The sequence below is a fragment of the Vigna radiata genome, chromosome 4 (assembly GCF_000741045.1).
Source record: "Vigna radiata var. radiata cultivar VC1973A chromosome 4, Vradiata_ver6, whole genome shotgun sequence".
In the NCBI taxonomy this organism is placed as follows: domain Eukaryota; kingdom Viridiplantae; phylum Streptophyta; class Magnoliopsida; order Fabales; family Fabaceae; genus Vigna; species Vigna radiata.
The window spans coordinates 8,740,860-8,763,846 of record NC_028354.1 but is presented as its reverse complement, the minus strand read 5'-3'; the positions used below and the strand labels follow the sequence as shown (position 1 = coordinate 8,763,846).

Below are 22,987 nucleotides of genomic sequence, written 5' to 3'. Positions count from 1 at the left end.
TNNNANNNTNNNCCTACTTTTAATGTTGGNGATCATTCTCNTTTTGATANGGGTGTCGCAAATTCATGGTNGAATTCTCTCCAAGNGGANGATGATGAGTCCATGACTCCTCATGAGGATGAAGAGGCTCTTCCTAGGAGGATTACTAGAATCTAGGTCATGCTAGGTTGTTCTAGTTTCTAGGTTGCCTTACCTTCTCGAATCACACTTTGTGCAATAGCTAAGAGGGTCCCTTCCAAAACCTATATAAGAAGACTTCTCCACCACTTGTAAAGGGTTAAATAATTTGAATAGAGTTATTATTGTTATGCTGTTTGTGAGAGACTAGAGAGTCCTCTTTAATCTTCATGACCATATATCACCTAAACACCATTAACTTGTAATATCAAGAACATAAGATGGTCCCTTATCAATAGAGAAATTGATAGGACCATGAGGGTCTACGATAGGGAAAAGGGAATTAAAAAACAGGACATAGGTTGTTAGGAGGTTTGGGGTTGTTAGGCTGTTATGTGTCCTTTGGGGCATGGCTATATATAGGAAGGAGGTGTCTTTTGAAGGTGGGTGAAGGGGAAAAAGTGTTGATTCTAATTGATAGTGGAGTCAGCCACAATATTATTTCAACAGATTTGGTGGCTCAACTAGGTCTTGTAGTGGAGGAAACACCACCATACCAGGTTTGCCTGGGAGATGAGCATAGAAAAACTACTAGTGGATGTTGTCACAACATCATAATACAACAGGGAGAACCTGGAGGTAAAAGAGAAATTCTCTGTTTGAACTGGGAGGAGTGGACTTCATTTTGGGAGTGGCATGGTTGGCTTCATTGGGGGAAGTCAAGATTAATTGGAAAAACCTGACCATGAGTTGTGGTCAAGGGGAAAGGGAGGTTTTGATTAAAGGGAACCCAACTCTGACCAAAAAGGTAGTCACCACCGAGGCTCTATTGAAGAAGACAAAGATTGAAGCTATCATGTTAATATGAGGTTTAGAGAAAATGGAATTGCAAGAAATGGAGAGTTGTAAACCCCAGGACAATAGTCAGAACTAGAATCAATTTGGGGGACTATGAGAAGGTATTTAGGGAACCTAAGGGTCTACGACCCAGTAGGCACTTGGACAACAAATTTCCAATTAAGGCTGGAGTGGATCCTATCAATTTTAGGCCCTATAAATACCCTTACCTCTTGAAGACAGAGATTGAGAACCAAGTATCTGAAATGTTGAGAATGGCGATAATCAAACCCAGTAACAAACCTTATTCAAGTCCGGTTATTCTAGTTAAGAGAGATGACAACTAGAGATTTTGTATCAACTACAGGGTCTTAAATAAGGCTACCATTCTGGACAAGTTTTCCATAGAGGAGCTGTTGGATGANTTGCAAGGAGCTAACTTCTTTTCAAAGGTAGACCTAAGGTTTGGGTACTGCAAAGATTTTTGTAAAGGAAGTGGTGAAACTCCACAGCATTTCCTCATTTATAGTAAGTGATGACATATCCCTAAAAATTAAATCTTGTGTTGGAATGGATAGTTTTTCAAACATACATCCAACACAACACAAATAAAAGCTTCAAAGATGCTCCTAATCCACAAGACCTTGATCATTCATTTGATTTAAGGTGTATCATTATTGGGATCTATATTCTTCATTTACTCACTAATATAACATTTGTTCTAACTTGTGTTATAAAATGGGTATTTGACCTTGGTCGAGAAGCACACAAAACTCCAAAGAAGATAAGGAAGTTTGCCTTGTTCCATGTTGAAGATTTGAGGGCAAATCCTTTTCAAGAGGGAGGGAATGATGGCAAATTCCCTAGTCATTGTCAAACACTTTCAAGAGAGTGGAAGCCATCCATGAAGATGACATCAACTCTACCTTGTGGGCCACCTTTGGAGACATCATGGGGCATGTATTGAAGAGTAATGTAGGATTATTTAGGCCTTGTATTTGGCCATGTAGTGTGTAGGTTTGTTTAAGGCTTGTATTAAGGCCTAACTAGCATAGGATTTTCCTTAAAGTTAGACATCCAAACCAAGTGGAAAGTGTGTGCCATGTGTCATGCTTCCATTCGAGAGGATTTACTTTTTAAAAGGTAGTCACATGGCACCCTAGGAGTGGAAAGGATTTACTTTTAATAGTGGCCACATGGCACTCTAGGAATGGAGAGGATTGTGTTTTGTGAGTGGCCACATGTCCTCCCATCATTGGAGAGGATTTGTGGACACTTGTCCACTCCTTAGAAGGCCTCATTTTTGGACAATGAGAGCAAAGGTGGGAGATCCTGCTTTTAGGGTTAGAAGGAGACACCCTTGGCCTATAAATAGAGGTGTCTCCACCCTTGTATTTCATCTTGGAATTAAGTAATATTGTGCTGCCAAAATATGGCCATACTCTTCCTTGATCAAGACTAGAACAACCTTAAAGGCCCTTCTAGTCACCTTCTTCCTTGAGTTGGCCTAACCTCTCTTGGAGCCACCAAACACTACACCACCACCACCACCATATCTCCTAGAGGCTTTGAGCTTCTACCCCATCCATACCTTAACTCATCATCCTTGGACCATTTACCACCACATTTCTGCACCATTCATTCAAGGAAACATCCCTCCATGCACATCTCCTAGCTTTGGCCCAACCTAGCTAAGGAGGTTGCCATCAATAAGTGATAGAGATCCCACCTTCCTAAGCATATTTTGGAAGGAGTTATTCAGACTACAGGGCACAAAATTGCATATGAGCACAACTTACCACCCTGAGATAAATGGTCAAACATAAGTGTTAAATAAGACCCTCGAAACATATTTAAGGTGCTTTAGTTTGAAACAACCCAAGAGTTGGAATAATTTCCTACCCTGCACAGAATACTGGTATAACACCAATTTCAAAGGATCAACCAAGTGTACTCCTTTTAAGGTAGTGTATGGGAGAACCCCTCCATCCCTAGCCCATTTTGTGCTAGGGGAGACAGTGGTAGAGGCAATGGCACAAGAGTTGCAGAGCTGAGATGAGGCCCACAAACAATTGCGCTATCACCTAGTAAGAGCACAGGAGCAAATGGCGAAGTTTGCCAACAAAAGATGCAGGCCGTCAATGATAAAGGTAGGGGATTGGGTGTATTTAAAGATTAGATCCCATAAACAAATGTCAATGCCAACCAGATTACACCAAAGTTGTCAGCTAGATACTATGGTCCCTTTCAAGTGCTCTAACAAGTGGGACCAGTTGCTTTCCGTTTATAGCTGCCAGGTACAGCATGTATCCATCCAATCTTCCATGTGTCTCAACTCAAAATAGCAATGGGAACTCAACAAGTGGAGAAAGACATGCCAAAGGACTTGCAAGGCAAAGGAGCAGTTTGTTTTCCCATCAAAGTGCAAGAGAGAAGGACGAGTCAGAAACAAGGAGAACCAGTGCAGCAGGTTCTCATTGAGTGGCAGGAAAGGGCACCAAAGGCTGCTACATGGGAGGATGAGGTATACAGAATCAATTTCATGATTTTAACCTAGAGGACATGGTTGTTCAGGCCACTGTTCAAGCCACGCAGGTAATGATAGGACCATAAGAGTCTATGTTAGGAGAAAGGGAATTAAAAAATAGAACATAAGCTGTTAAGAGGTTTGGGGTAGTTATGCTGTTATAGTGTCCCTTGGGGCATGGCTATATAGTGTCCCTTGGAGGTGTCTTGTGAAAGACACGTTTGTAATTGAGAAAGTAGAAACAGGATCTGTTACATCCTGTGTGAAGGGAAGTTGTGTCCCTTGGCTGTATTCAAACATACTTATTGTTTTGGAATAATAATACCGTTTTCCAGTGTTTTGTTTGTTTGCCTGTTATGTTTCGGAACCTAACCAGAGAAATCTGGGTTTCTTGTCACCAAGAAACCTAACAGAAATGACATCCCTTACTTGTGAGCTTATATGGGCAAAACAATTCCCTATTCATATCAAGCAAAAGTAATTCCATAATTATTGCTTCCTCCTTAATTAGAATATGCATGCACAAGCTAAATCAATTATTGTAACAGCTATCACTGTAACACCCAAAAACCTAACAGAAATAACAGACTGAAAAATATCACTGACTAACCGAAGAAAAATATGTTAGGAAATCCAAAAGGGGAAATTATACATTCTCTCACTGAATAACANAAATGTGCCCAAAANTAACCTTTGGAACAGCATACGGTGCAAAATCTCCTAGGATCATCCGGACTGTTTCACAATCATAAAACAAATCCCTAGGATAGTGTATGTCTGTATCCATGGTTGAAACCACCCACTGGACATCACACAAGCTGCATATAAATGTAGACTTAAAGGGATGGCCATCCCCAGTAGATTTAGGATAGAAATGACCCGTTGTTTTATTACTGTAGCAAGCATCCCATAACATGTCAAGAACCTCCAAGAGATATTTACAATTTTCAAGATTGCCACCTTTAGACAACAAGGACAATAATTGCACTATTTCTGGGGACTCCCAGTCTTTGACTAATAATTCAGCCGATATTAGACCCCTATCCCACATCACCTGCTTAAATGTGGCATCACCTATATCAACAACACTCTTATCAACCTGAATTATTTGAACAAAGTCTGTGATGCCAATCTTCTCAAAAAAATTCCTCCACTTCACCGCTGCAGATGAAGCTGGTTCATTTACTGGATGGCTTAAATAGATTAGGTCTACCTCATGCCACGTCATATTTACACAGTCAGCCAGCAATTTTGGAGTAACAGGATTCCCAAATCCAGTACAGAAATGAATTGGTGTATCGGCAGGACACTTGAAACCACAATTTGTCAATAACAAAGATTTACATNTAAACTCAGATATTATATNATCGCTTTCAGTAAAACAATCAGAACAGGAGGAGTTCAGGTGTAGCATTACAAAACATACATATTCCACCATTAACATTCTGTTTTTGTTTGCCATGGTTTCATCNGACAANGCAGGTAAAATATGCAGCTTCACTATATCATGTACAGANAGCTGTTGAACACCAATACCCTGAAGTAACTGGGTAATATTGTCCATAAAAATCATATTCAAGCTCAGAGTACCAGAAGATGTAGAGAAAAGGGAAGGACTTACAGTCCTTAGTTTAGCACATATATTAGGGAACGCTTCAATTTTATGCTCTTCGTCAAACCCTGAGTTTAAATTATTGGACTGCAACCATATAGTGCCTTCATCCACTGAGCTGTATGTNCCATCCGAAAGTGGAATAAATGGTATCTTTTGAAGATTTTTCCGAATATCTTCCATTTCAGAGTTGATTGACACAGAGGCAGACGAATTGAACATTGTTAAATAAAGAGTACTTAGACAAGTAGCTAGCCAACTCATGCCCATCGATATAAGGGTGGTCTTTCTATGACATAAAGATGATAGTAATCGAACAAGGATGTTAGGCCCAAAGTCCTCAATGCCTAGTCCTCAATGCCTAGTGCCCTTGCTAATGCATCAGACAATACTGTATTTTTTTTCAGGTATCTAAGCCCAAGGTGTTCAAGAAGCATATTATCAGGAATAAGATCACGCACCTGCTCTGTCCAGCCTCTCAATACCTTACATGGAGTAGCCCACTCTCTATTTTCACCATCCACAAGTAAGCAATTCATCATTCGCAGTTTAGAAATAATCAAACGAGGAAGACTGGAGAAAAAACCATGAACTTCACCAACTAATGGAACAAAACTCATGAAGGCAGACAAACCCTTTTCAGGCTCACTCCTAAAACAGGGAAGTTCACAAAATTCTCTCTGTGCCCTGACAAACAAACTAGGATACTCTGACAGCAACCACTGATTCCAAGGACTGTCTCCGTCAACTTCCTCTCTAGATGAAGGAAGAACAAAATCACCTTGAAGAATAAACTTCAGNCCATATGTTCTTAAAGGAAGAAATGCAAAAACAGGTTGTTGATCTGAACATGGAATGTAACTATTATCTGATTCGTGCAAAGTAAATGCCATAGAGATTTCAGTTGTCTTCACATCAAAGCGAATGGAATTTGTTTGCAACTTCTGGGATACTACAAACCACACCATTTTCTCATTCCCATGAGAAACCTGAATGATACCATCTCCTAAAATTTCCTTTTTCATAACAATGAGTGTATCATTAAGCATGTTTCTCAACTTGATACACTTCANGCGATGAAGAAATAGTAACAATGAAGGATGAAGATCCGAAAACATAGTCAAAATACTATNCAAGGGCATTCCTTCTAATTGATGGGATCTGAATGGAAGCAGAATGCATGTCTTCCAGGGACCATCATCATACAATTTGCTATCATTAGATGCCATCCTCCTGAATATACCAACATCACACGGAGGTATTACTGTGGGCAAAACAAAACCAATCTGGCCTTCACTAATGTCAAATTTAACATGAAAACCATTAGAATGAATTTCTGGAGCATCTGTGACCTGCAACGAGAACTAAGATTAATGAAATTCATTATCTGAATATATAAAAAATGACGGGAAAAAAATGCGTTTTGTGATAATTCTATATAGACAAATATGATAAAGAACAAAAGCACTTGCATTAATCCACTCTCAGCTCAATTTACCTCTAACAGATTAAAGAAGATGAAGGAGAAATATGATAATACCTCGCAAANAGGAAGTAAGAAAAAAGGAAAAGAAACTTGTAAATAATGAAAAATGCATAAAACCATCAGTTCAGGNATACGAAACTGAGTTCCTGCCAGGGTTTAGAAAACATTATCTTCAATAAGAGGTGTAAATTAATAGGACTAAAGTGTAACCAGAGACCAGTGCAAACGAATAAATTTATATTCTTTAATATTTTTCCTTAACCATGTCATTTGATTCATATGGCTGACTTTACCTGGTGGAAAAGGACTATTTTCTTTNTATCATGTCTTTTATTACAATTCAAAACATTAGGGAAAGGTCAGTTGTTTGTAATATAGTGAACAAATTAAAATTTCTTCGTGTGTAAGATGTAAAGGGCTTAGGTCCATCTCTTTATATTTTTCTATTTATAAATGCATATCCCTATGTACTCGGTATGCATTAGGATACAGCCGATGCCTCTCTTTATTTCAACATGGTATCTAACGTTAGGGTTTTTCCTTGCCTCTCCAGTGAACCCACTGTTCATTGATGCTAAATTCTGTTATGGAATTATTTTCTGGCAATGTTATCATTTCTTTTAACAGCTTTTGTTTTTTGCCACCACCGTGCTACCACCACCTAGTATGGTCTCCCCANCTCATCCAACTCATCTTGCCACCCCTTTTCGATCTTAGGTTCGTTGGAATTTTTTGCATTATAATTACTTTCCCAATGTAAAATTATCTATGGCCTCTTCTTCAACATCAACATTTGATCCTTCAGGACAATCTACTATCTTCAACGAGTTTTTCAAATTGTTTGAGGATCATTAGAACTCTGGTTCAAATGCTTTTGTTCATGGTGGTTCAATCGTGAATCATATTGTGTATCGGAGAGCTAATGTTTCGTACCATGAATCGTTTCATGATTCATAAACATTCAAAATTATAACTTACAAGACATACAAACATGTAAAAATGTAATTAATAATAATAACAAATTACATTAAATTAACTATGAGGAGACATTTTCCCCAGTGGAAAAGATGAATACAGTTCGAGTTATTCTCGCTTTGGCTACCCATTTTAGATGGGACTTACACCAGCTGGATGTGAAGAATGTCTTTCTTCATGGAAATCTAGATGAGGAAGTGTACATGGAGATTCCCCCAGGTTTTGAAGTGAAAAATGAAAGAAACAAGGCACGCCTCCTGAAGAAAGCATTGTATGGTCTTAAGCAATCCCCTAGAGCATGATTTGGAAGATTTACAAAAGCAATGGTTTCCTTGGGATACAGACAAAGCCAAGGAGATCATACTTTATTCATAAAACACTCTTCTAAAGGTAAACTCACTCTATTGCTTGTCTATGTAGATGATATGATTGTTGCAGGAGATGATGAAACAGAAAAATTGGCATTAAAAGAAAATTGGCAGCTCAATTTGAAATGAAAGACCTAGGAAAACTCAAATATTTTCTTGAAATAGAGGTTGCCTACTCCAAGAACAGAATTTTCATCTCCCAAAGGAAATATGTACTTGATCTCCTCAAAGAAACAGGAAAGCTAGGATGTAGAACTTCAAGAGTTCCTATTGAATAGAATCACAGAATTGGAAGTGAAGAAAGTGCTCCTGTAGAGAAGGCCCAATATCAGAGATTGGTGGGAAAATTGATTTATCTATCACACACAAGACCAGACATTGCTTATGCAATTAGGGTAGTGAGCCAATTTAAGCATGATCCAAGAGAGAGACACATGCAAGCAGTTGACAAAATTCTCCAATACTTGAAGTCAAGTCCAGGAAAGGGGCTATTATTCAAAAGGGAAGACACATTGACTATGAAGATATATACTGATGTTGACTATGCAGGTTCTATTACTGAAGAAAATCTACTTCTGGGTATTGTATATTTCTTGGAGATAGTCTGGTAACATGGAGAAGCAAAAAACAAGATAGAGTATCCCATTCTAGTGCAAAAGCTGAATTTCGAGCCTTGCTCAAGGAATGTGTGCAGGACTCTAGATGAAAATCATTTTGGATGATCGTAAAGTCAAAGTGGAGAACCCGATGCAACTAAACTATGACAATAAGTCTACTATGAGCATAGCCCATAATCCAGTACAGCATGACAAAACCAAACATATTGAAATTGACAGACATTTTATCAAAGGTAATCTTGACAGAGGCTTTGTGATTACAACTCATGTTCCTACAGAGCTTCAAATAGCAGATATTTTTACAAAAGAGCTTCCTTTGGGTAGATTACAAGATCTTGTAAGCAAGTTGGGAATGATTGATATTCATTTACCAACTTGAGAGGGAGTGTTGTAATTTGAGCTAATATCTTTAGAACCTTCCTAATTAGAGGAAATAGATACATAATCTTTTATTTTATTTTATTTTTCTACTTTTCCTAGTTTCCTATTTCCCTGTTTAGGAGAATTAGATTATTATAAATAGAGGGTATGAGAATGTATTTTTATTTATTCAAGAATAATAAAATCAGTTTTTTTTTCTACATGGTATCAAAACCATCGTTAAAAAGTTTATCCTAGCGATATTTGTTGTTTGTTGGGCATATTGTTCCATCCACTATCGGGTCACTATCAGACCACCCACTAATGTCTAGTCCCACGCTCGAGATGTATATACCTCGACGTGAGGGGGAGGTGTTGGAAGTCTCACATCAACTAGCGATAAGGCAAATTCATAGTATATAAGTGGGTGCAAACCTCACCTTACAAGTCGATTTTGTGAGGTTGAGTTAGGCTTCAAGTCCACTTCTAAAAATTTGTTATATTTGTAATAAGTTTGGTACATGCAACTTATATACACTAGCTTGAAAGAGAGTGTTAGATGTAACAAACTTGGACCCATCTCTTTATATTTTCCTATTTATAAATGCATAACCCTATGTGCTCAATACACAATAGGGATTCAGCTTATGCATCTCTCTGTTTTATTTCAAGAGTATGTATGCTTTCGCTATAAATGCAAAAGCAACACCTTGTTAAACAATGAGGAAGAAAGAAATTAAAAATATAGTAACAAACTTTGGCAGTATATCTTATTGATAAATTTGAGATCCTAAGAGAGGATATTCACTCTAAAATTCATTCCAAATCATTTGTATATAATTATAGTTTTAGTTACTTGATAATTTTTCACTAGAATTAAGTCCCTGATAATTTTTAATTGTAGTTACAATCAAGTCCAACTCAACACGTAGAGGTTTGGGATGGATTAGAGATACCAAATGTTAGAAAGGTTAGATGGTTTAAAACGATTTAATGGCTTCATTCAAGGAAATATTAAGAACAAAATAAGAATTCAAGAGTTTTGGGTATGTAAAAACTGGTAGATGGTTTCATTTTAGCATTTAATATAATTGAAGTTGGGTCTTTGGATAAAAGAATGTCGGTTTAAGAACTTAAAAAATATACCCGGAAACATACCCGGAAAACAGACTTGAAACCAATGCCTTTTTTCCCTATGTATCCAGCATTAGATCCTTTCTTTGTTGAATTTCCAACATCACAAAGTGCTCTCATATTTTGAGCAGAGAAACCTAGCTCATTATTCAATANAACTATACCAGATTCTTGAAGAATAAATGTAAGAGTTGGTTCCACACTTTCTGGATAATTATTGTCATCTGCATTTTGAACCTGAATCAAAAGGACCAATTATCAGGAGCAGGACGTATTGACTCTCAAAAGCTACCAATAGTTTTACTAAGTGCCAACAAGATAAACAAAGTTTCAAATTTAAGAATGGATCGTCAATGTAAATGATTTATTACTATCAACTGCACATGAACAGTGTAAAATGATATTGAAGATTTAAATTGAATTGCTCTAAGATAATCAGACTCCTGCATAGCACAAACAATCTATCAATGGTGCAGATATGATGTCACTACTCCAAAAACTAAAATCATTCAGATATGAGAAACNTTTTCAGTATGTTATGTCTGTCTTAAATCTATATTAGATATTATTTTTATCCATTCCCAACAAAATTCAACTTCTAAGGTAATGTAAAAAGTAAAACTCATCTTAGATATTCAGCACATAGTATTTACGAACAATAATAACGAATCACAAATATCCTCCATTTNTCCATTATTACTAATCAGAAGATAAAACATTAAAGAATTATTCTCACCAACTCNAGAATAAAATGTGAATCTTGAGAATATAGTTCTTGTGAAAGGCAATGCAGTGCTCTCCCTAACCGAGCGTGTTGTTTCTTCAACATTGAAGTATCAATATCAGAAAGACTTGAATCTAGGCCAAATTCATCCCGCCTGATGGATTCAATAAGCAGTGGAGCATCCACATCAGCANCATTTTGAAATGAATTTCCCAGGCAGNAAGTNTCAGATTCCTGGTTAGGTTTTTCTTGATNAACTGTTCCAGTGACTTCAATATTTGCTTCAGGAATAGGAGACTTATCCAAAGTACATTGGTCATGACCCCTTGCATTTATATCAGTTTTGGCATCTTTTAAGCATGACACTTGAGTACAATGAATGTCAGAAGTGTTGTTTGAAATAAATGAATGGTAATCATTGATCCATTCAGAAATACCCAAAGATAATCCTATTTCATGAAGCATGAAACGTTGCTCAATATTGCTGCATTCACATAAAATAGCTGANGCAGCATCCTTGAAAACAGATTGCATCCCAGAAAGCAACAAGTCANAAGCAAAACTGTGAAATTCTGCTGGTAAGTGACCAAGACAATCAAGCACAAACCTTGAGAGAATGGATGCAACTTTACTCACTTTCCGTNTGTGTTTGCTAAACTCACTTCCCATTTTAGCATTTGAGATTTCAGTTAAAATTTTTGTTTTACTTAATGCTTCCACAGACTGATAGAGAGCATTCCCATCATCACTAACTTCAACATCTTCAACAGTGTTTCTGAACATAACTTCAAATGCATGACAAGCATGGCATTTTAANAGTGACAATGGAACATATTTTTCCCCCCCTACAAGTGAGATCAGAGACAGCAAATGCACTGCAGTTTGGAAAGAGGATCCTTGAAGTGCGGCCTCCAGGAAAGAGTCTAAGGAAGCAGAATGATTTAACCGTATCACCTTTCCATCTCTGGTAACTAAACACAATAATTCCTGGGTATTTACATCATTCAACAACCATGATATTAGCGGACCTAGAAAGGGAGCAAACCTAAGATCCCAATGAGACCACTTGCTCAAATCAGACAACATTGGAGACTTGAGAAAGAGTTCNATAGCATTTTTTGCCATAACATTTTCATTTTTTTTTGCATGGCTCATCTCAGTCCTATCAGTCGTCATTTCTGACCAATTATTATCTCTATCACTTGATGACTCTCCATTATAGTTCTTTCCTGTAATAGTTGCCGAAAATACAACACATTTTGAAGTCACACAAGATTTATGCCCCTGAACAGCATTCAACAGATTCACTAGAGAGTCATTTGGAGGAACGTCAAACATAATTGAAGGGAACTGCCTCGTAAGAAGCATGGATAGCATTTGTTTGGTTACTATTTCATTCTCCCACAAAGTACTAAGAGCCTGAGATACTAGAGCAGTCAATTGATTTGTAGACATGCAGGCNCCAAAAGGGAAATTTTCACATCTATCNCCANCAAACAACTTCAGTAGNTCATGAGGCAACTGGTTAATGTGTTTTTCTAGGAATGATATGAAATCTCCATAACCAAGAGAATCGAAGTTTTTAATACCAAATTCCTTTGCCAACCAATTTTCACAGCTGCAAAACTTCCTCAACAACATAATTCTGTATTGCATTAGTGAGTTGCTACTAACTCTATTTATCTCATTGTCATGGTCAAAATAAGTTCCAATTTTTATGATGACATCACCAGAAGAAATACCTGTGACATCCAATGATGAAGTTTCCATGTCACCAACAATATAAAAGATCACATACATAATAAGGAAAACTACCAAAAAAAAACCTAGAACAATAATGATCGTATCCTTGGGAATTTAAAAGAAAAGGAATTAAATTTCTAAAGTTTTCATCAAATAGATTTTAAATCATTAACATACAACTCCAACATAAAATTAGGCATATAAAATATTCAGCAGATTAAGCTGTATTAAGTTCCAAGTGCAATTCATTGTAGTATATGTGATTTTGACTACTTATGGAAACTGAAGTATAAAGGGTACAGATTGTCAATATTAGAATATAACTACAAAATATGTCAACCAAAGCTTCAATTAAAGGAAAAACACTCACACTTTGCATTCTCTATGCTATCCATTGTTATGACTGGCACTTTCTCCTGGCATGGTCCAACATCAATAGTCTCATGTTCAGAAGACCGCTTGGTTGGGGAGTTATTTAATTCATTATCAATGATATCTGGGAAGGTATCATACATGTTGTTCCTCATTCCAGACTTGATAAATGAAACCTAAAGCATTGAAGAGTGAGAAAATTTCAACATATGATGATATACATTTTTACNAAGAAGCCTATATCTGTTCCATAAAGAAGACACATAAACCAGCAATATTAATAGATATTAGAGTTTGACCAAAAAAAGAAAAGGCATAATCTGAACAAATGAATATGCAGTGTTGTGACTGGGTGAACGTACAGAAAATTCATGTAGTATATTGTGACTCAAAAAAGTGTTTTACACGTTACAAATAGGGAAAAAGGAAAAGACAATTACATACTGTTACAAAACCGTTATTCATGATTACAAAACAGTGTAACCTCCAAATAACAACAAACAACTGAATAAAGAGTACAGACCAGTGCTGAAGTGGCATAGCTAGTACAAAGTAAAATAAAAATAAAAACTGACTTAGATATAACACTAATAATAGAGAATATAAATATTAGCATGAAAACTAATGCATTATGAAAAGAAATACTAGCTAACATGTGCAAGAAAGGGGAATACAAAAAACATCAACATCAAAAATCTTTTCAACCATTGATCCCAAAATGCTGTGAAATCCTAAAATTATCAAATTCCTGCAACAAAGAGTAGAACAAGCTCTAAAGATATGCTTAAATAATTCTAGCAAATAATCAATAACCTTGCTGTTGTATATAGCATTTTATTCAAAAAAAAATATTCTTGATAGCTTCATATTGATTAGGAGAAAATATCTTTTAAGTCTTCCTATTTATTTCAACATATTTTTATCTTCTTATTATAGAACATTTGGTTGTTACAAATAAAGGTGATGAGAGAATAATGTGCATTATGATTATCAATAAAAGATCTCTATATTTCCTTACATAGTTCAACTTAGTATCAAAGCTCCTGTTCTTGGAAATTTAATTTCCATTGCCACAAAAACAGCCACCATCATCGTTATCCGCGGTCACCACTACTATTGAGGTTGTTGTGAAATGCATCAATTGTCACATACCAAAAGGCCAAGTGGATCAAATCAACACGAGTCATGGCACTTCTGTTGCTACACTCTTCGGTGGAAAGAGTTATTCCTAGACTATAAGGTATAACTTTCAGCCTACTAATAAGCACTCAATACAACAATTGGTATCAAAGACAAGGTCATGAGTTTGATTCTCAACAAGGCAATTATTAAGGGTATATTGTTGTTATCAATTGTCCAATAGAGAGATGCCATGTTAGGGTATAAGGTGGGAGGTAATGAGAAGGAGAAGAAAGGTGGGAGGGAAGTGAGGCCGAACGGTGGAAGGCATGGAGAGGTTAGGCCGAACGGTGGACAAAAGGGGAAGTGAGGTCGAACAGTATTGACTGTAAAGGCCGAGCGATGGAAGGCATGGAGAGGTTAGGCCGAATGGTGGACAAAAAGGGGAACGGTTAGACCGAACGGTAGACAAAGGGGAACGACCAGTCCTGGCCTTGCCTGATTTCACCCAACAGTTTCACATTGAGTGTGACGCATCTAGAGGGGGAGTAGGGGTTGTTCTCACCCAAAACAAAAGGCCCATTGCATTCTTTAGCAAGGTGTTATCCGAGGGGTCATTGAGCAAGTCGATTATGAGAAAGAGCTCATGGAACTAGTATTGGCTATCCAGCATTGGCGGCCTTATCTCCTTGGGCAGAAATTTGTGGTGCATACAAACCAGAGGAGTCTAAGGTATATGTTGGAGCAAAGAATTACCACTCAAAACTAGCAGAATTGGATAGCCAAGCTTCTAGGGTATGATTTTGACATCATGTATAGAGCAGGGGTGGCAAACCAAGTGACAGACGCCTTAACTAGATAAGGAGGTGATGCAAGGGAGGAGAAAGTTTTGAGGGTAGTGGCCAGGCCATATTAACAGGATTTTCAGGAGGTTTTCAGGCAAGTAGAGGAGGATGAACATTTAGGGAGGATTATGGAGGACATAAAGGCGAATCCTGAGTCGAATTCAGCTTTCACAATGGAGAGAGGCAGACTCCACTATAAGGGAAGGTAGGTTATATCAGCAAAATCAGCTTGGATTCCCAAAATCTTAGTTGAATTCCACACCACTGCAACTGGGGGTCATTCTGGAGTATACAGAACTTACCGTAGGGTGGCACAGTCGTTATATTGGGTAGGAATGAAGAAGGCAATCACAAATTATGTAGCCCATTGCCTAATCAGTCAATAGCACAAATACTTGGCCTCTTCGCCCCAAGGTCTTTTGTAGCCATTACCTATACCTCAGGCGGTTTGGGAAGAGATTAGTATTTACTTCATAGTGAAGCTTCCAAAATCGCAGGACCATGATGCAATTTTGGTAGTGATTAATTGCCTAAGCAAGTATGGGCATTTCATCCCCCTGAAACACCCATACACAGCATGCACACTGGCTGAAATCTTCGTGAAGGAAGTGGTGAGGTTGCATGGGGTGTCGATGACCATTGTGAGTGATAGAGAGACCCATTGTTTTTTAGCTTGTTTTGGAAGGAGTTGTTCAAGATAGAAGGCACCCAACTCCAAATGAGTACTGCATATCATTCAGAGTCGGATGGCCAAACGAAGGTATTAAACAGGATTCTGGAGGGATATTTGAGATATTTCTGTTCGGAACAGCCAAAGAGTTGGTATTATATCCTTCCCTGGGTTGAATACTGGTATAATACCAATTATCAGGGGGTAGCTAGGTGTACACCCTTTGAAATAGTGTATGGGAGAGCACCTCCAGCATTAACAAGGTTTATTCCAGGAGAAACATTAGTGGAGGTCGTGGCTCAAAAGCTGCGAACCAGAGATGAGGCCCTTCAACAGCTCAGATTCCATTTTATGAGAGCTCAAGATCTAATGGCCAAGCATGCTAACCGCAAGAGCAAACCAGTAGAAATCATGGTTGATGACTGGGTCTACTTGAAGATTCGGCCCCATAGGCAGTCCTCCATGCCAGTAAGGTTACATCCTAAGCTATCGGTCAGATATTTCGGGCCTTTCAAGGTGGTGCAGCAGGTGGCTTTTAGGTTGTTATTACCAGACACAGCAAGGATACACCCTGTGTCTCAGTTAAAGCTAGCAGTAGGAACGAAGAGGGTGGAGAAGGAGTTACTAGAGGACTTACAGGTAGAAGGACCATCGTTTTGGCCACAACGAATTTTGGGTAGAAGACAAAAGAAACAAGGAGAGGATAAGACAAAACAGGTTTTAATTGAATGGTAGGAAGGTGGAGCTGATAGGGCTACCTGGGAGGATATGGTGGCGATTCACCAAGGCTAACCATCGGCTATGATACCATTGTTGGGTTTATCAAAGGAAGAGATTCACAGGAGAGGTTCACTGGAGAGACACAAAATGAGACCCAAGTCCAACTACATAAGAGATTTGTTGAAATGTATTAAGTTTAATATTGTTTTGTGTGTTTGAACCCAACTTTAAGGGTTGAGGTTGTTTTTTGCCTACCATGGTACTCTATATATAGAGTACCAAAACATTGTAATAAACACATCATTAATAAATGCATCAGTAGCTCTTTAAGAAGATTGACACCACCCTCAATTCATACTTGGATTCCCAACAACTTTCACCATAAAAATATATTAATGCAAATTGTGTAGGATTTATTACTAACAGAAAAACTACCTTTAGGTATTGTACATTTCTTGGAAAAGTCTAGTAGCCTAAAGAAGCAAAAAGATAAGATAGAGTACCTTGTTTTAGTTCAAAAGCTAAATTTCAAGACCTTGCTCAAGGTATATGTGAAGGACCCTAAATAAAAATCATACTATAGATGACTTTAAACTAAAGGTTATCCATATGTAAATGTATTACAATAACAAGTCAATTGTGAGCATTGCCCATAATATAGTACAACATGAAAAGACCATACATATCAAAATAAACAGGTCTCTCAACATAGATAATCTTGACAAAGGTCTTGTGGTTATTGCTGAAATAGGTGATATTGTTTTGTTCTACAACTTATATAAAAGCTATTTTTAGGCGTACCTAGATATAGGTTAAGGAACATAGGTTGTAGCCTTCCTCTTTAAGATATACTTTTGCTCATCTCACACACATAAACAGACATACATCAGCTGAGAAAAGTCTGACCAATTTTGTCATCTCTAAATTCAAGATTGTATAGAAGCAAGTGGATTTTGATGGGTAACTGTATGGTGAATTATCGCACTCACCATCATCTAACCATCATCCGCCACTGGTCACTGTCGTTTTCCTCTTACAAGCATAGGGACTTACATGACATACCACCATGAGCAAGATCCTTAGGCACTCAAGCCATGCACAAGAAGACCACACACCACCCTCCAGCCACCACAGTGATTTTGTGTATCCGCACCAGACTCGTCAACATTCTCTAACCTTGTTATTGACATTAGTTTTTTGTTTCAAGAGACGTGAAGTAGTTGAAGTTGTTAAGAATGTATTGTCACGTATTTTCTACTATGCATCTCTATTTTGGTCTCAATTATAGTGCCCTATCTTCGAGATAGCCTACAATGGTCATGTTTCTTTGTTTCCTAGTACTCCTACTATTAAATGCAAAACACTAGAAGAATTACTTATCTTGGTCCACTTCAATGATGTTGTGGTTCCTTGGTCAATAATGTTCATTAATGTCACTTAAAGGGTTTTCAATCAAGTTTAAAGAGCATCCCATTTTACAATTGTTGCCTGTTTGTAGCTATATTATTATATATACAGTAAACTGGACCGAAGGATATTTGTTCATTATTCTCAGATCAATAATATCGACAAGGAAATATAGATGGAACCGAATTAACAAACAAAATCAATCATCTCTTAACACAAACTAATTATAAGTGAAAATGGGGGATTAGAGCTAAATTTAAAATGCTAATTAACTAACAAAGTAAAAGAAGTAAATATACCATAAAAGAAGTAAATATACCATAAAAGAAGTAAATAAAGTTACATATGCAAGGTTAATATAATGGAATGAATAAAAGGAAGCTTACAGCAACATTCAGTAACCCAATGAAAGGATATGATGAGAACAAATTTTTTATTCTCCTCCAGCGACAGTGTTTTACTTTATAGAATTGAAGCATCCTCTCGAAAACCTACATATTAATTTTGTATCAAGAACTGTTACACCTATGTTACACATATCTAAAACAAGTATACTTCTGCAAAAACTATTCCTAGCTGAAGTTGATGAATAATATTCATAGAAGAGTATTTGTTTCCCTAAAAGAAGTTCATTGAAGTTGAAAAAGAAGAAGAAAAAGTACAGCATAATTGGATAAGCCATCCTTGGGTAGAAAGGGATCAAAGAGAAGGAAAACATTAATTGAATGAGAAAAAACCACATTGACATCTCAGAATATGAACAACTAAGGTGCCACATAGGAAGATGACAAGGAGACTACATCATCCCAATGAAGTAATGAGAGGACAGTAAGAAAATATATTTCAAAGCGGGCATTGCTCTCCATGTAAAGGCAACAACCAAATAACTCCATAATAAAACAAATAAATAAATTTAATTCAATAATCCTCCAAAAACAACCGTTATAATGATAAATTGGTTCAAACTCTCTGCACAAATCCACTTCTTCGCAAAAACAAAAATAATAGTCTATCCAAGTTGTTTGTATGTCAGCATAAGGTGATCTTTTTCTATTCAAAAACTATACCACTGAGATCTTTGGTCTTTGCATATGGTTGTGAAAATAGTGTATTCTACTTTTCTAAAGAAAAAAAATACAGCAAGCAACAAAAAACTAATTAATTGCTTCAACAACAGCATAACATTAGAAACAACTAAAATGAAAATACTTTGGTATAAAAACCAGCAAAAATTAGAAAATTTAAAAACATGACATCGTGCATTAAAAAGCAATATTAGCTGTTAACTGATATTGTTTCATCTTTACCCATTTGATACAAAAATTAGCACTTATCAAGATGGCATACACTGTGCATGCAAATTTTAGGCTGATAAAGTAGTAAATGATGAAAGATATTAAGGGATGTAAGCAATTTCACAAAAAAAGAACCAGAATGTGCATGCTTTTATTAGAGAAATGTGTTAACATGAGGGAAGAAAAAATGTAAATCATTTGAATTTTGCAATAGATTTCCCTTATAAATGAATTTCTCAGGCATCCCAATAATATAAAAACCACAGACAAAATGCTCAGTTGACAAAATCCTAGGTTGTTTCCTGCTAGGGCCTAAGACTCCCAGAGACCCCAAGACTAGTTATTTACTGAACATTCTGACTATTTTAACCCGTTTAACAAAACATAAAAAAGTATCATCTCATTTGAGTGATCTTTTTAACACATACCTCATCAACCGTGTGCTCTAAACATGCCTCCTTCCAGGTTGTGACAAACAAGTGCAAAGAATCATTAGTGATTGAAAGATCTCCTTCCATATTGATTGGTACCTTGGTTTTGTCTGTTTTGTTACCATTATGGATTGGGGTTACAGCACGTCCGAGTCTGTTTCTCTTTTGCAACTTATAAGCAGCGGATCTTGTAGAAGTTACATTTTCAAATTTCCTTTTCTTTCTTGGTTGTTGACAGAATTCCTTTCTTGTAGAACTTAGATCACTCCTCACCCCAAGTCGTGCCATCTCTTCAGTTGCAGATGGGTAAGGACAACTACTTACTCGTTCTGAACTTCTAGTGAATTGTGGTGATGGGTTTGACTGGTTACCCATTATGTTATTACTTTGTTCAGGTGCAGAAGAATCACTATCTTCGTCTTCAGAGCTTGATGACATAAATCTTATATGCTTTCCACAAAAAGACTTTTTTACAGGAGAAAAACATTCAATGCGCTGAGTAATTGCATTAAAACGTTCATCTAACTGCTTTTTCTGAGAGGAAGAGAGAGAACGCTTCCCAAACTTATCAATCTTCAAATTTAAGGTCTTCAAGTGTTTCTCTAATGTTGATTGCTCCGAATTTCTAGCTTCTCGTATAGCAGATATATGCATCCTGTGATTATAAAAACATTAATTTGGATAAGAAAGCCACTCTAAACCCAACACAGAACAGAGAACAAAACCCCAGAAAACACAAAAGCAACTATTTCTCTAATCCATGAGCTTTTTAAGAAGGTTGTGGAGGAGATTATTGTTTGCTGATAGAAATGCATGTTGCCATAGTGAACTGTCCAAGCACACTTTTGGTCTTCAGAAAAAAACTTGTGTACAAAAATTATACTCAAATATCAATACAGAACATTAGAAACTACAATACTTACAATACAATAAGTCCAGCAAAAAGATGTCTCAATCACTGAAATTTAACGGGAAAATGGAGATATGAATGATTGTTGGCATTGACATGATGTGAACAAAATAAGACAAGTGAGAAAGCTAGAAAAAAAAAACAAAAACAAAAATAATGCTACTAATAGACACAACAATATGTCTTAATAAACAAGATTGCAAAAAAAGTCACGTTACAACTAGTGCCTAAAAAGTAAAGGCTATAAAGCACAGCAAAATACAATTTCAAGAAAAAGGGATCTGATCCAGCAAGAAGCAAATTGTAGAGCTTACTCTAAACTAGTTTGTATGAGTCCCAAAATTTGAAGGTATGAAATAAAATAATTTCAATAACCAGTTAAAAATATTTGGACGAAAAGTTACATTCAAAGATGAAAATATAAACTACTCCCCCTTTCGATCTGTGTGTTCAGCATGACATAACCATACAACTCAATCAGCTTAAACAAAATTTAGTTTATGAGAATGGATTGAAGAATCTTCCATGAGAGCTAAACCAGATAACTCATTTGCAAATTATGCCAATATTAACACTGATACTATGAATATTAAATTTTGATCCACGCATTAAACCTATAAAGAATTTTGCTGGCTAACTGACTGCACTTGTTTACTTAGCATTATATCAAATCTCCCATGTCATCAATTTTACTGAGTGAGAAGCGTAAATCAAATCATTATCACATGAAAAATCTCCAACATATTACACTTCACTTCATCATTCTAATGCTACTTATGAACAATACACTTCAACCAACATGTAAGTGAAACAAGAAATAACATACCCCAAGTTCTGAATCCGAATCCCAAGCCATTCCTTGCATTTAACCAATAGCTTCTTGGCAATAAAATCCAAAAACTGTTCAACCTTAATAATTTTGTCACATGTAGAAGCATCCAAAAACTCACTCAAAAACTGAATTATCTCCTCACTCGTTATCTTAAACACCTGGGTTACATCAGAGCGAAGGGAGAAATAATGAATAACCAAAGGATGCTGCAACAAAGGTCCCAATCCTAACGCTTCAAAGTTATCAACACCCTCATTCTTGCATATTGCCACTTCCAAATCATACAAGGAAGTGATCCTTCGGACCCCAACAAAGCAATGGACAAAAGCATTCACCTGCACATCAATCGATACATAATAAACCCCTTTCTTACTCAAAAAGTACCAAAATAGTATAAAAATATCTAAAAAGCCCTAGAAGCAGTGGAAATCGCATTGAGTAGTCTGCCAAATATTCAAATTGGTCCTTAAACTTTTTACTAGTTTACATAAAACTAGGACTAAACGAGACGGATATTCAATATTCCAGGATTGCATAAATTTTTTTATTACTTTAGGAGACAATTAGGAGAGAGTATTAGTAATACTTCAGGCGCACATATTTGACGGTTTCTTAATTCATTAATCAACCCAAAGTAAAAATCAATTGTTAACGGAATATTCCCAACGAGTGATGTGACATTAAATGTAATGACATAACATTCATACCTTACCTTCGGTGATCAAAATGCGGTGAAGGGAGGGTACTTGCTGCATTTTGATGCCCAAGGAGTTCCAAGAATCGACTTGGAGCATGGACAGAGTGGTCTGGGAGACCTCCCATGCCGAGACCGAGCCACCACCAGCTAGGACGGCGCTGAAAGCGGCGGCTGCGGCGCGCTCCGCGTGGTCAATTGCGAGTTTAGGATTTGGGGGCGGGTTCTGAGGGAATGGCCAAGCGGTGTTGGGGAATGAGAAAGATTGCGGTTGGTGATGGAAGAAGGCGGTGGTGGAATTGGGGACTTGATACTGCGGCGCCATTGGTACTCTATGAAAGAAAGTATCATTAATTATTTTCAACTCTTCTGACATCTTCGTTCTAAATCTTCCCTTTTCTCCTCTGAATGGATGTCTCGGCAGCTTTGCAAATAAAAAGCAAGGGAGGAGACCCCTTAGGCAGCTGCTGCGAAACTCACCGTTTCATTAATTCAAGTGCTGTCCAATTTCCAGCCAAAACGCAAAGTTTCGTTAACTAAATGTCAGATCCAGGCCAATATCTTCAATTAATCTCAATGGATGATCAGCCAAGAAACACTGCAGAACAGCAGACCCAATATACTTTTGCTCCAATTGATTCAACCATGAGGTAGCCCAAGTATGGGTGCATCAGCGGTCCACTTCTTCAATCAGCATCAGCGTCCTTTTCTGCTCTCACATTCAGCCCAATTCATAATGTTTCAAGCGGGTGTTGCTTCCTATACTTCCATCCGAACTCTTCCTCCCCTTTAATTTAATTTATTTCAAAAATATTCACATTTTCTTATTATTTTTTTTATTTCAAAAATATCTTACACTTCTTCATTATCTTTAACAATATTTCTCTTACATTCACGTGGTTCAGATTTGAATTTATAACATACTACAAAATATAAAATTAAGAAGAAACTTCAATATTAGTACTTTTATCATTTCCGTTTTATAAAATTAAAAGTTATATGCAAATACAAAATAATAAAGATAATAATATTAATGGTAAATAATGATATATAATTTTTATTATTATTATATACTAACTTATAATGACGAAAGAACTAAATAAATTTTAAATCTTTAACAAATAACTTTTTTATATATTTTAAGTATTTAATAATATTTTTATATTATTTATCTAATAAATTAAATATTTTA

General features: G+C 36.7%; 3 protein-coding genes across 4 annotated transcripts in view; all 3 read right to left on the bottom strand.

Moving 5' to 3' along the window:
- LOC111241477 overlaps positions 1-5,439 on the bottom strand; it is a 6,480-nt gene extending 1,041 nt beyond the window's left edge. The window contains exon 1 of the mRNA XM_022779766.1: positions 4,173-5,439. Within this exon, the coding sequence (XP_022635487.1) occupies positions 4,173-5,363 (1,191 nt within the window). The 5' untranslated portion in view covers positions 5,364-5,439. The remainder of the gene's footprint in view (positions 1-4,172) is intronic.
- Positions 1-22,987, bottom strand: part of LOC106758322 — a 57,025-nt gene that overhangs the window by 14,419 nt on the left and 19,619 nt on the right. The window lies entirely within an intron of this gene.
- On the bottom strand, positions 5,439-22,499 carry LOC106758321. 2 transcript variants are annotated; one of them, XM_022779765.1, is made up of 8 exons: positions 21,809-22,499; positions 21,096-21,436; positions 19,357-20,014; positions 18,020-18,124; positions 12,871-13,048; positions 10,770-12,499; positions 10,058-10,270; positions 5,439-6,457 (listed from the first exon to the last, which is right to left on the bottom strand). In XM_022779765.1, exons 1-8 carry the CDS (start codon positions 22,169-22,171, stop codon positions 5,441-5,443), a joined length of 4,605 nt encoding a protein of 1,534 aa, XP_022635486.1. In that variant the 5' UTR covers positions 22,172-22,499; the 3' UTR covers positions 5,439-5,440. The 2 variants fall into 2 exon arrangements, with proteins under 2 accessions (XP_022635486.1, XP_014496742.1); XM_014641256.2 differs by having other exon boundaries at positions 5,439-6,445; positions 21,809-22,498.